The 11,484-nt window shown below is 43.2% G+C and overlaps 1 protein-coding gene across 1 annotated transcript; it reads right to left on the bottom strand.

Moving 5' to 3' along the window:
• Positions 1–2,695: 2,695 nt before the first annotated feature.
• On the bottom strand, positions 2,696–6,161 carry PDC (phosducin). The gene is made up of 3 exons (XM_015635627.1): positions 6,101–6,161; positions 4,304–4,464; positions 2,696–3,220 (listed from the first exon to the last, which is right to left on the bottom strand). The coding sequence occupies exons 1-3, from the start codon at positions 6,159–6,161 to the stop codon at positions 2,696–2,698; spliced, it is 747 nt and encodes a 248-aa protein (XP_015491113.1).
• Between the last annotated feature and the right edge of the window lie 5,323 nt (positions 6,162–11,484).

Genomic DNA, 11,484 nt, shown 5'->3' with positions numbered 1-11,484 from the left:
AACAAAAAGAGAGAGGGGAGTACAAGCCAGACAGATGAGTGATCCCAATGCAGTCCCTCACCCCCCACCCACTGATGCCCAGCCTGTCAAAATCGAGCAGCCATCGGCCCCTCCTGGCCAGCTGGCCCAGTTCACACACTGGGCATGACATGCCATGGTGTGGAATATTCCTCTGCCCAGGGGGATCAGCTGTCCTGGCCATGCTCCATCCCAGCCTCTGGTGCAGCTCCTCACTGGCAGAGCCTGGGACACTGCAGAGTCCTTGACTTGGGGTAAGCTCTGCTCAGCAACAACTGGGGCATCACTGTTACCAAATGATTCTGTACTGAATCCAGAACACAGCTCTTTCTAGGCTACTGGGAGGAAAAATCACTATCCCAGCTGACAGCAGGACACTGGAATCTACTGGAGGGTTTGCTCTCAGTCTGAGCAGCAGTGACACCAGTGATAATTTGTTCCCACCTCTGCTCCATCAGAATATTTAGGGACTCAGGGACTCTGAGTCAAAAGGAAGAGTATCCACAGCCCAGGGTAGCAGGAAGGCTGTTCCCATGTGCTTATTGAAGCATTTACTATTTGCTACTCAAAAACCTTCACATGGTATTAAATATGAGTCAAATCTTACTTTCATGTTTTTAAAGTTGGGTTTTCTTCCTGCATAAACTGATAACTGCTGTGATCAGAGTTTATTTGCGACTTTATTAGTCACGAGCTTCTGTTGAGGCTTGGTGCTACATGTGTGTTTGCTCTTTGGTTTTTGTTTTTAAAATTACAGGTTGAAGAAAATCCTGCTTAAGCACATTTAATCTGTCTCTTAAATTGGAGTGTCTATTTATTTGTTACAGTAGCTATAGGTGCAGCTTCTGTGGTGTTATTGTTGGGGTTTTGTGCTTTCAGCCTTGTTCTCAAAAAAAAAGGAAGCTTATGTGATGAGGCTGCTGGTGGTACAGCCTAATAGCTTCTAAACCAAGTTGGATAAAGAGGGAAAGTTCTCACGGAGGTTAGGTTCCCACAATTTACATAGATAATTTTTGGTGTGTAGAGGATAAAAATTTTTCATGTCTCTTCAAAACATGTCAGTAAAATGCAAGAGAAATATTGTCATAGCACTCAGGTAGCTGGGTACTTTTGTGATGGAAAAAAGGTAATTCAGTATTTTCTACCTAAACTCCTATAAGATCATTGGGTTTTCATGCTGTTGGGTGGATCTGGAAATGGTAGATCTGCAAATATTCTGAAGAGACAAATGAAATGTTAGGCTGAAAGTGACTTTACCTGAGGGGTCAACTTCACACGTCAATAAGGGGAGAAAGGACTACTCCAAAGGAAAAACTTTATTTCCCCTGGAGTTCCATCAAAAAGATGGGACAGTCTCTCACTCAGCAATTTACAACATGAAAATCATGACATTTTGGGAACATGCTATTTGAATTATTGGTGTAATAAAGTAATGAACTGTTTTACAGGTTGGAGAAAATTGCATGTGAGATGATAAGGAACTTCATTCGTACTGCTTAGTGTACATGATGTGAGATTTCTGGAGCTCTGTTAAAATAGTCATCCATGGCAAAACAATGTTAAATGTAGCAATTCAGTAACAATTTGATAGTTTCTAAGAAAGAACAAAAGAAAAATAGTCTTTAACATTTTTATAATCTCATATTATCAACTAATCTGTGCTGTTAAGATCTTTAGTAAGATACAGATAATTCCATCCCCAGTCAAATCCAGCCATTAGCTTTGCCAGTGTGCAGAAGTCACTGAAGTGTTTCTAATGTTTTGTTGTTTTGTATCAGAGAGAGGAACGCTTATAGTGAGTTTACCCCATGTCTTCCTCTCAGTCAGACTGTTAAACTGTAGTTCTCAGCAGCTTTCCTTTAACAAAACTTTGAAACTTTGAATTTAGTAAATATCTAATGAATACTTACTAATATTTCACATTTTTAAGGGTAAGATTATGTACTAGCAATATATTTCACACTTCCAATGGTAGGTTTTGAGTGCCGATAAGCTTTATTCAGAGTTATTACATAAGCATAACATACTTTTCCAGAAACTTACAGGCATTTTAAATGCTGCTGCTCAGCATAGGGAGCACTGATGAATTGAAATCAGTGATGCTGTGTCTATGTCAGCTGTTTGGGTGAAAAACTTACAGGAGCACCGAGCTAACTTCTCTCTTTGCATCAGTATTGAGTATTAAATGTGGAATAAAATAATGACCTAGATACTTGAGCCATTTAGGAATGCAAGGACTCTGGGCTATTTGTCCTTCAAATTGCTTGTTTCTGCCAAAGTTGGTAGAAGTGAATCATGAGCCAGGACTTGCTATAACTCCAGAGCATGGAGATGGTGCTTTGTGTGTAGAGAAGGATGGATCAGTCCTGTTCCCACTGAGATGAAGGACTTGTGCTTTGTGGAGACAGGCATGGGCCCTCATTTTTTCATTTGTTTTTCCTACATTTCTTAAATATCACTGCTGTTCTTCCTATTACTTGTGGCTGGCATAGAAATATGTACAGGACTGCCAGCTATATGTGTTGTAAGTAGAATTCACGTACTAACAGTTAAACAATTTTTATATCTTTGTTACAAGTAAGTCAGCAAAGACAGCCTTCTCTAAGTGGGATGGGTGTTACTGACATTGGTTCACAGCTGAGCGAAGAGGAAAGGGCAGTAAGGACTCTGGCTCTAGTTATTCAACATCTGGCTCATCTGTGCCATTTCCCAGCGTTGGAAGCTCCCTCTCAGGTAGCAGCCCATACTCATTTAGGAAAGCTTCCACATCCACAGCAAAAAACTCCTCATTGAACTGTTCAGAAACACTAATGAAATTGCTCAGGAGCTCCCCGGCCTTGTAGACCAGTAGGGAGGGGAGCACCTCACTGGAGAAGCGATCCCCGGCGCCCGTGCTGGAGGCCTTGATCTTGCAGAACTTGACGGTGGGGTACTCAGCGGCCAGGCAGGTCAGGCTGCTGTTGAGGGCCTCACAGCCCTTGACGCCGTCCTCGTAAATGTGCACGATGACCGTGGTGGTTTTGTGCTCCTTCTCCACGGCATCCAGGAACTGTTCCCCATTCTGCAGCTCGCACAGGAAGCCAAACTTGGGCCCAAAGCTGAGGCGCTGGTGCATGTCCTGCATGCAGCGTTTGCGGTATTGCTGTAGGCAGCTTTCATCCTCCTGCGCGGCATGAATCAACTCGTACTCCTGCATGCTCATCTGTGGATATCCAGAGAGTGAGGTTAGTGACTGGGAACCCCTTGGAGCTGAAATAGAGACAGACCCACCTGTTTGGAGAGCACCAAAAGCTGAGCCAGAAGAACCGTCCTTCCCTACAGTGATTCTGGGAGGTCTTGTTGAGACACAGGTGAAGATCGTGTCTCAACACCTGCCTGTCAACATGATGGTACTGAAGGCAGTGGCCACATTTGGCAAAAATTTATGGATCTCTCAGAGTTAGTGAAAATTCTGCCAGTAGTGGGGCAGGTTTAATTCCTGTGTTATTGGGGGTTTGGTTCCCCCCTGTTTCAGAATTAGTAAATGGTCATGAGTTCAGGCTCAGAGCTCTATCCTGACTAGTAGGTTTTTAAACCTGCTAAAAATTTTCCACTGCATTAATCAATCATACAGCATTGTGTCAGGGAAAGGAGGAAGAAAGGCTGAGCTCTGCTGTGATAGATGTGGAATACACTGCTTGTTTTACTGAAGCTACCCTTTGCTTGAGAGAGGACTGGATAAAGAGACTCATGTAGCCACTAATTAAGGTTGGAAAAGCCCTCTAAGATCATCAAGTCCAACCATTAACCCAGCACTGCCAAATCCACCTCTAGCCCCTGTTGCTGAGCACCAGATTCCTATTTTTTCAATTCTTTTAGGAATGGTGATGCCATCAATACCTGGGCAGCCCCTTCCAATGTTTGAACACCCATATAGGGAAGAAATTTTCCTGATATCCACTCTAAGCCTCCCCTGGAACAACTTGTGGCCGTTTCCTGTCATTCTGTCCCTTGTTCCCTGGGAGCAGAGCCCAACTCCCGCCTGCCCCCTCCTGTCAGGGCATTGTACAGAGCCAGAAGGTCTCCCCTGAGCCTCCTTTTCTCCAGGCTGAGCCTCCCCGGCTCCCTCAGCCATTCCTGGTGCTCCAGCCCCCTCCCCAGCTCCATTGTTTTGCACATGTATTCTGTCTGCATTGTGAGAGTTCTGCTAAGTTACACAGAAATTGAGTGGAAAATTGAAGATTTTCTACCTTATAACAGGCATGTTTTATATAGAACTGAAGTTAATTCATTTTGTTTCTCTTACCTTACGGCAGAATCTCTCTCTGGTGTCTTTATCATCTCTGCTGAAAGATCTGTGTGGTGAAGACATTTGTCTAAGCATTTCTTTCTTACTCAGGGGTAAGGAGTCTCCATCTTCACTCTCTAATTTGAACTTCCTCCAGTCATTGATCACACCTTTGGGACCTAAGAGAGATGAAGTTGGCTGAGAAAGTGGTTGCAACAAGAGGTTTCCTGACAATCTTATGTCCTTATTCCTGACAATGTTCTTTGCTGGTTTGTCCTTTTGTGCCTCAGTTTATCTGTTCCTCCTCCTTGCAAAGCACTCACCAGGAGTGCTGAGAACCAGAGCTTTCAGATCAATATGTCCCAAAAACAAAAAGGGTTTTTCTTGCCTGGATCACTTTGGTGATCTGGCTCCCATCGGGATACTTTGGAAGGATTTTGTTGAACTACAGGAGAAGATAACATGGATGAAGATGTTGAAACATGATAAAACTGCCATGTTGGCCAAAGGTGATGTTTTGTAGACAAATATTTGATTTCTTTATAAACAGGGTATTTAAATATTAATTTAAATATTTAGTAAAATTTAAATATTAAATGTGCATAAGAATTTGGTGTAAAACTAAGAATGCAGGACATTTGAGATTATTTTTAAAAACCCCAAACAATACCTATTGCACTGGAAGAGTAACCCAATAAATAAGGCAAATAAGGTAAATAAGGCAAATGATAATTCTGATTGTAATGTAGATTCTAGTCTTTGGAGCTGCCTGATTAAACTGCTTAAGTTTTGAAATTGGGGAAAAAAAATAATTGCAAAATCAAAAAAATTGAAAAACGCTGGTTTTCAAAATGAGGACATTTAATCTGCATCTTAGATTACAAAGACTACTTCAGTGTTTTTAGAGGTGAAGTTTCCTATGGAAAATTTAGAAAAGGCCGGGTAAGCAGCTCTCGTTTTCACAAGGAAGATGTGATCAAAGTGAGATGTGGTATGTTATATATATATATATATATATATTTCATAGAATGGTTTGGGTTGGAAGGGACCTTAAAGCTCATCTCATTCCACCCCCTGCCATGGGCAGGGACACCTTCCACTAGCTCTGTTGCTCAGAGTCCCATCCAGCCATATCATAATCTTGGCCAACAGCAGCAAGGCTGGTTGTGAAAGAACCCCAGAGTTATTACAAGAACTGCATTCATTATAGCTCCAAGGAAAGAAGTCCTCAGAGCGGAGGGAGGGAATGATTGCCATCCTGTTACCTGGCAATGGGGTGGAGGAGCTGTAGAGCTGAACACAATGTCAGTATTTATAAAAACCCTTGTGATTGAGCACTGGATTAAAAAGAATTATGGTTTTGAGTGAGGTCTCTTTTAAAGTTTCTCAATGCTGTGCTGTGTTTGTCACAAGGGGCATTTTTAGCACCTTCTAGTGAAACGTTATCACCTAATTCTAACGTGTGAGTGTGGGTTTTGTTGATGTTTTGTTGACTATCCTCCTCCCCTGGAGAACAAAGTGAAGCAATAAAACAAAGGAGTGAGGAAATAAATCAACAGGAGCCATGTTGGGCCATGGCTCTTGGTGGCTTTACCAAGTGTCCCCTATGTTTCCCTTTGCTTCAGGTCTGAGGAGGAGCAGTACAACGTTTGGTGTTACCTGCCTTCCATGGAGGCTGTCACTTGCCCCAACGTACCTTCTCATTGCCTTTGGAACCTGTGCTTTTGTGCAAGAGGTTTGGCCACTAGAACAACTGGAATTCTGGGCTTCCCCAGTGAACACCAAAAGTTTAAAAAACCCAGTTAGTTTCCTTGCCTGTGTGTGTTGCCTGTCCTTCAAAGTCTTCTTCCAAGCTGGTGTTGGCATTTTCTTCCATTTCAGTGGCTGGAGTAGGAAATGCTGCAAGTCCCAAAGGGAGAACAGTTAATAACAGCATAGCAAAGGGATAAGCTTGCAGCAGGTACAGCACAGTGTGTAATTTCCTGTAGTTGGTGAGTATCAGTGAAGATCAAAATACACATGGTAATTATGGAGCTTGTCATTGACCCACAGAAAGCAATTGGGATATATGTCAGTCTCCTAAAAAATGGGTCTGGCCAGATTCTCAGATGAGGGTTCCTTCATTATGCTGTTCCTTCCCAGTCATTGGAGAATATCAGGGACATGGTCATGGATAACAGTGGGTGTAAAACTTCCTGCAATGGAAATGGTAGTAAGCATTTTCTTACTTTTTTTTTTTTTTAAATCCTTCTTGGAAATGGGACCCTATTAATTTTCCAAGTGCTGTAAGTATTTATTTTTAAGGGTTTCCCAAATGCTCATTTTACATACAGAAAATGGAGCCAAATATTTGAACTTGTTGGGCAAGAGACCTCTGAACATCCTGGAGCTGGCTGGGCCATGTTTGTTGCAAAACAGAAAACTGATGGTGGTTATAAATCAAAATCACTTTCTTGTTCCACCCTTTCCATAAACCAGGCAACCCAAAGAAAGATGACACTTTCAGGGCACTGTGATTCACCAGTACCTTTTTTGTCTCTTACAGTAGAGTTTTTGATGGAGAACCACGTTTATTTTGAGTGTTTCCACCAAGGACATGATCCCAGATCAGTGGTGCCAGAGCACTACAGAGCAGCAACAAGTCTTAAGGCAGGTGGTTTGAGTGTTCCATTAAGTCTAGACTAGTTTTTAGCTGTTCAGGTACTAAGTTAAGATTTGTTTGACTTCACAGTAACAAAGATGTTCTCATGCCATTACTGCCTTATTTAAAGGCTGCTGGGGTGTTAGACTGGAGTGACAAATAGCACCTTCATTTTTCCATAGCACCATCAAGGGATGATGTGGAATAATGGCTGAGCAGGACAAGGTATCTTGTGTATCAGGAACAAGGGTTCTTGTATGTATTTGGACTAAAGCTGATTAGCAAATGTGTAAGTTGCTCCATGCATGTACCCATGATAATTAATCAAAATCATTGCAAGTAAGTTTGGAAGAAAAGCAGGTAATGAATTAAGCTTCATTAGTATAAATTCTCTAGGTTGCTCTATAGATAGGTTGTTGTCGGTGCATAGATCCAGATTATCAGATCACTTGCTATTCCCTCAGTTCTGAAATAGAAATCTGAAGCTAATCCCTTCTCACTAGGCAAAACTAAGAATCTTTGCCGTGTCAGGGATGAGCAGATATAAATGCTGGGTCAAACCCTTAAGTCATTGCCTTGGCTTACATGAACATCTACAATAAGGTCTTCTGGCTGCTGCTGCAGATTTTTTTTGTTCTGGGGGAAACAGAGGGTTTGATTCTCTGTGTACTTTGCTGTTTCACAGCTTTGAGCTGAAAAAAAGCACAGGGTATGAAACTCAAGCACTCAGTTTTGGGCTCAAACCAGAAAACTTGACTGTGCTTTTGGTGAAACATCTCTCTTCCCAGAGGTGGGAACTGATTGCTTAACAAATGAAAGGTCTCTGTAAAATTTATGTTACTGATCTATTGTGGCCCATAAATCTGTGAAGATTAGATGAATCATAACAGCGTAAAGGCTATGTTTCACCATTCTTCTGCAGTGTGGCATAAGGCAACAACCCTGACCATGCACAGGCTGGGAGGCTGACCATGGACTGGGAGTGGGAACTCCTAAAGCTTAATCCTGTCCCTGTGACTGAGTTGGGCTGGGAGCTGGGAGCCAGGCATGCAAACCATTCTCCTTTCAGTTCAGTGGGTCTGTAAATCCTTGTCATTCTTATCTCGGCCCTGGGAGAATGGGGCTGGCCAAGTCAGGTGTTTCTCAACCAGGCAGCTGAGGACAAGGCACATGGACAGGGTGGTCCGTGGGAGGGTGTTCCAGGCTGAGCTGGCTCTCCTTGAGGAAAGAGCAGAGGAAGCTCTTGTGTGTCATGTGTGGGCAAAGTCAGGCAATCACCTGAGCAGGGAACTCTCCCACATCTTCGTCAAGGGTTGAGGTGGAGCTGTTGTGTCGTGGGTTGGGTTGTTGTTTTTTTTTTTTTTTGGGTAGTGAGGAGGTGTTATTTTATGTGCCTGGCAAGCAGCATTTTCCAAAGTTAAAAATGAGCTTCCCAATAAATGGGGAAGTGTGGGTGCTGCCAGCTGTGGAGGTAGTTAGGCAAGTGCCTCTGTGAGGAAATGTCCATGTGTAAGGTTGAGTCAGCACAGCAAAGAGTGTCACAGAGTAGGTCAGGATGGCCCATCACGAGGGTCTCAGATGAAAAGGTGCCACCTGCTTGCCTCTACGAGTGTGCTGGGACCTGGTGTCATCAGCATGGGGACAGCTGGAACCATCCTCTGCATCACATGGCAGCTCTTGCAAGAGCATCAACCCCATGGAGAGGTTCCTGTGGGTGCAATTGGGTCATAATTTGTTGACTGATAGTGTTGTCTTTCAGAAATTCCTTTAAGGTCACCTGACTAAGGTCATCAACCTGAGTTGGCTGAGAGCATTGTTAGGCCCACGACTGAGAGGCAGCAGTTCACTGCATGGGGATGGCTGGATCCAGCAGGAATGGCCTCCAGCCTGGAGAATGACTATCCCTGGACATCCCAACCTTCTCTTACAGATTCCCTACTGCTTTACAGATGATTATTTTCTTTTTTTTTTTTTTAATTGTGCAACTGTGCAGCCTCTCAATCCCAGTACAGAGCACAGAGTCTCCTGAGAGGGTGTGGTGTCACATAGCAGGAAGATGTGCAGTGATGGTGACATGAGGATTAATGTCATCATTGGAGTTAGTTATGTCTCCTAAGGAAGCATCCACAGACTTTCCAGCCCATCAGCTGCCATTGGTACTGATCCCAAGCTTCCCCTTTGTACCATTTTGACATTCCAGATGAACAGCACTCTCTGGGAAGGGGGAAATTGCTAATTTAGAAAATCTTTTGTATTTTCATTAGCTTTTCTCATCGGTTTTGATGACTGAAAGCGGCTCCTGAAAAGTTCAAATGGCTGTAAAAACTTCTTATCAGGTCTGTGGGTCAGCAATGCACTAGGCCCTATTTTGTCATGCATATAGTGGCTTTACATATATATTTTAAGAGACTGATCACTCTAGATGTTCTTTACTTTCCTGTCTTTCTGACAGATTTTCTGCATGAAGAAATAGAGAAGATTTTTGTGTCCAAAAATACTTCTTCAGCAAGAATAAACCCAAATGCAAAGTATAGGCCTGACACTGCCATTTAATTTCTATGAGCTCTGGACCTGTTGTAAAACAGAAGCAGAAATCCTGTTACTGCTGCTCATTCCTCTGGTGTCATTAAACTGGATGGGTCAGCCTTACTATAGGGTAGAAATAACTATTTAATGAAGTGGTTCCTTTTTATCCAACATGGAATAAGGTTTTCTGCTTAGTAACAAAGCACAGAATCATGGAATGGCTTGGGGTGGAAGGGACCTTAAAGCTCATCCAGCCACCCCCTGTCATGGGCAGGGACACCTTCCACTATCTTAGGTTTCTCCAAGTCTGTTCCAACTGGCCTTGAACACATCCAGGGATGAGGCATGATTTTATGCCTCTGGCCTTCAGAGAGATATTCCTGTCTACCCAAAATTACAATTTTACTATTTTCTCTTGCTCATATCTTCTGAGGTAGCTCAGGAAGAAAGCACTGTAGCTGTGTACTTGTAATGAAGCCTTATTTAATCCTTGTAAAAGATTGCAGATGTAAATACAAAAATAGTGTCTTGTAGTTGTGAGTTATAGTCACAGAAGAAAAGGAAATTAAAAGTATCCCTAAACAAACTGTAAAAGGCATGATACATTCTGCAAAGGACAAAGCCAATAAATAAAACTTGCTTTCCAATATAAGGGTTTTTCCTGCTAGTGCAGTAAGTAAACATGAGTAATATTTTTCTTAAATTATAAACATGTTCTAAGTACAAATTTGCTGCTTTCCATCTGTGCAAATCCTGCTGAAAATGCTGTTTGTGTCTGGGTTTAGGTAAGCAGATCAGCAGCAGGCTGCGATTCCACAGTGGTCAGTGGGACATTGCTGGTGAACTGGGAAGCATGACATTTTGGGGACCCATTAGGGGGAGAGTGAAAACTGAAGGGTATTTGGCAGCGAGATGTAGCTGCATGTCTCTGTGTTGAGCTCTGTGTGGGTGAGCACTCAGAAAGGATGTGTTCCTAGTGTTCCCTTGGCTCTCGGGAAGTGTTTGAACTTGAGCAGCACTTCCCTCTCCCAAGGGCTAATTTGAATCTTGCTTCTCTGCCCCTTTTCCCTCATTCCCAGTTGCAGAATTCCCTCCCTCATTGCTCCTGCCCTCTGTCTCAAATGGCAAGGAATAGTCACAGATGTATCTGGCACATAGGCAGCTTTTGAAGCAAGCAAGACAAGAGAAGGAGCAGCCATGGATTTAAATGTTCAGGTTCCTGAAATATGGGGAAATTGGGTAAAATAACATGGAACTGGAGCAGGCATCATTCCCCCTGCCTGGGCAGTGAACTGGAGCGAGTCCTCCGCTCTTTATGTACCCTTGGGAGGACCAGCATCCTCCTGTGCCTGCTGCAGGGACAGGTTTCCAAGAATCCTTGGTGATGGATGCACCAAAGTTTGCGGGAGGCATTAGCAGTGTTATGTAATCAAGATCGATACCAAGGTTGGAGTTCCAGCCCTTTGCTCAAGGCCCTACAGCACCTTCCATGATCTGCTCCTGGGCCCTGTGCCAGGGAGCAGCAAACATGGAGCACCTGCAGCTCCCCTTGCATCATGGGCAATCAGATCCCTTACAGGAAAGTGGCTAAAGACAGGGTTAAGAGGCAAAGTACTTTGACTGCTTGTGTCATTCCAAGGTGCAAAGGCAGGTTAATTGTGTGGCAAAATGGAAGCATCCTGGGCTCACCTCAGGGAAGAAAAATGGTGTATCATGGAGTGATCAGGTCACTGTGGCTGGGAAAAAAACATAATTTCAAAACACTGGGCCAGGACTTGATTTGTTAGAGAAGAGGTCATATGATGGGAATAAAATATAAAGCAGGCTGGGCTGATGCAGGGAGCTGCCAGCTCCGCTGCACGTCACTGGGACTGATGAGAGGGTTATGGGATTGGATTATTCCCTCTATCCGCTTTAGCAGAGTTATTCTGTTCTTTATTTGTGAGGTTGAAACATTTTAAATAGATGACTCCAATGTTTCATTTATCCTTAAGGCTTTGCCAATTATGAAATGCCTTATGTGACTTCAACA

This window comes from Parus major, chromosome 8 (assembly GCF_001522545.3).
Source record: "Parus major isolate Abel chromosome 8, Parus_major1.1, whole genome shotgun sequence".
NCBI lineage: Eukaryota > Metazoa > Chordata > Aves > Passeriformes > Paridae > Parus > Parus major.
This window is presented reverse-complemented; position numbering and strand designations above follow the sequence as displayed.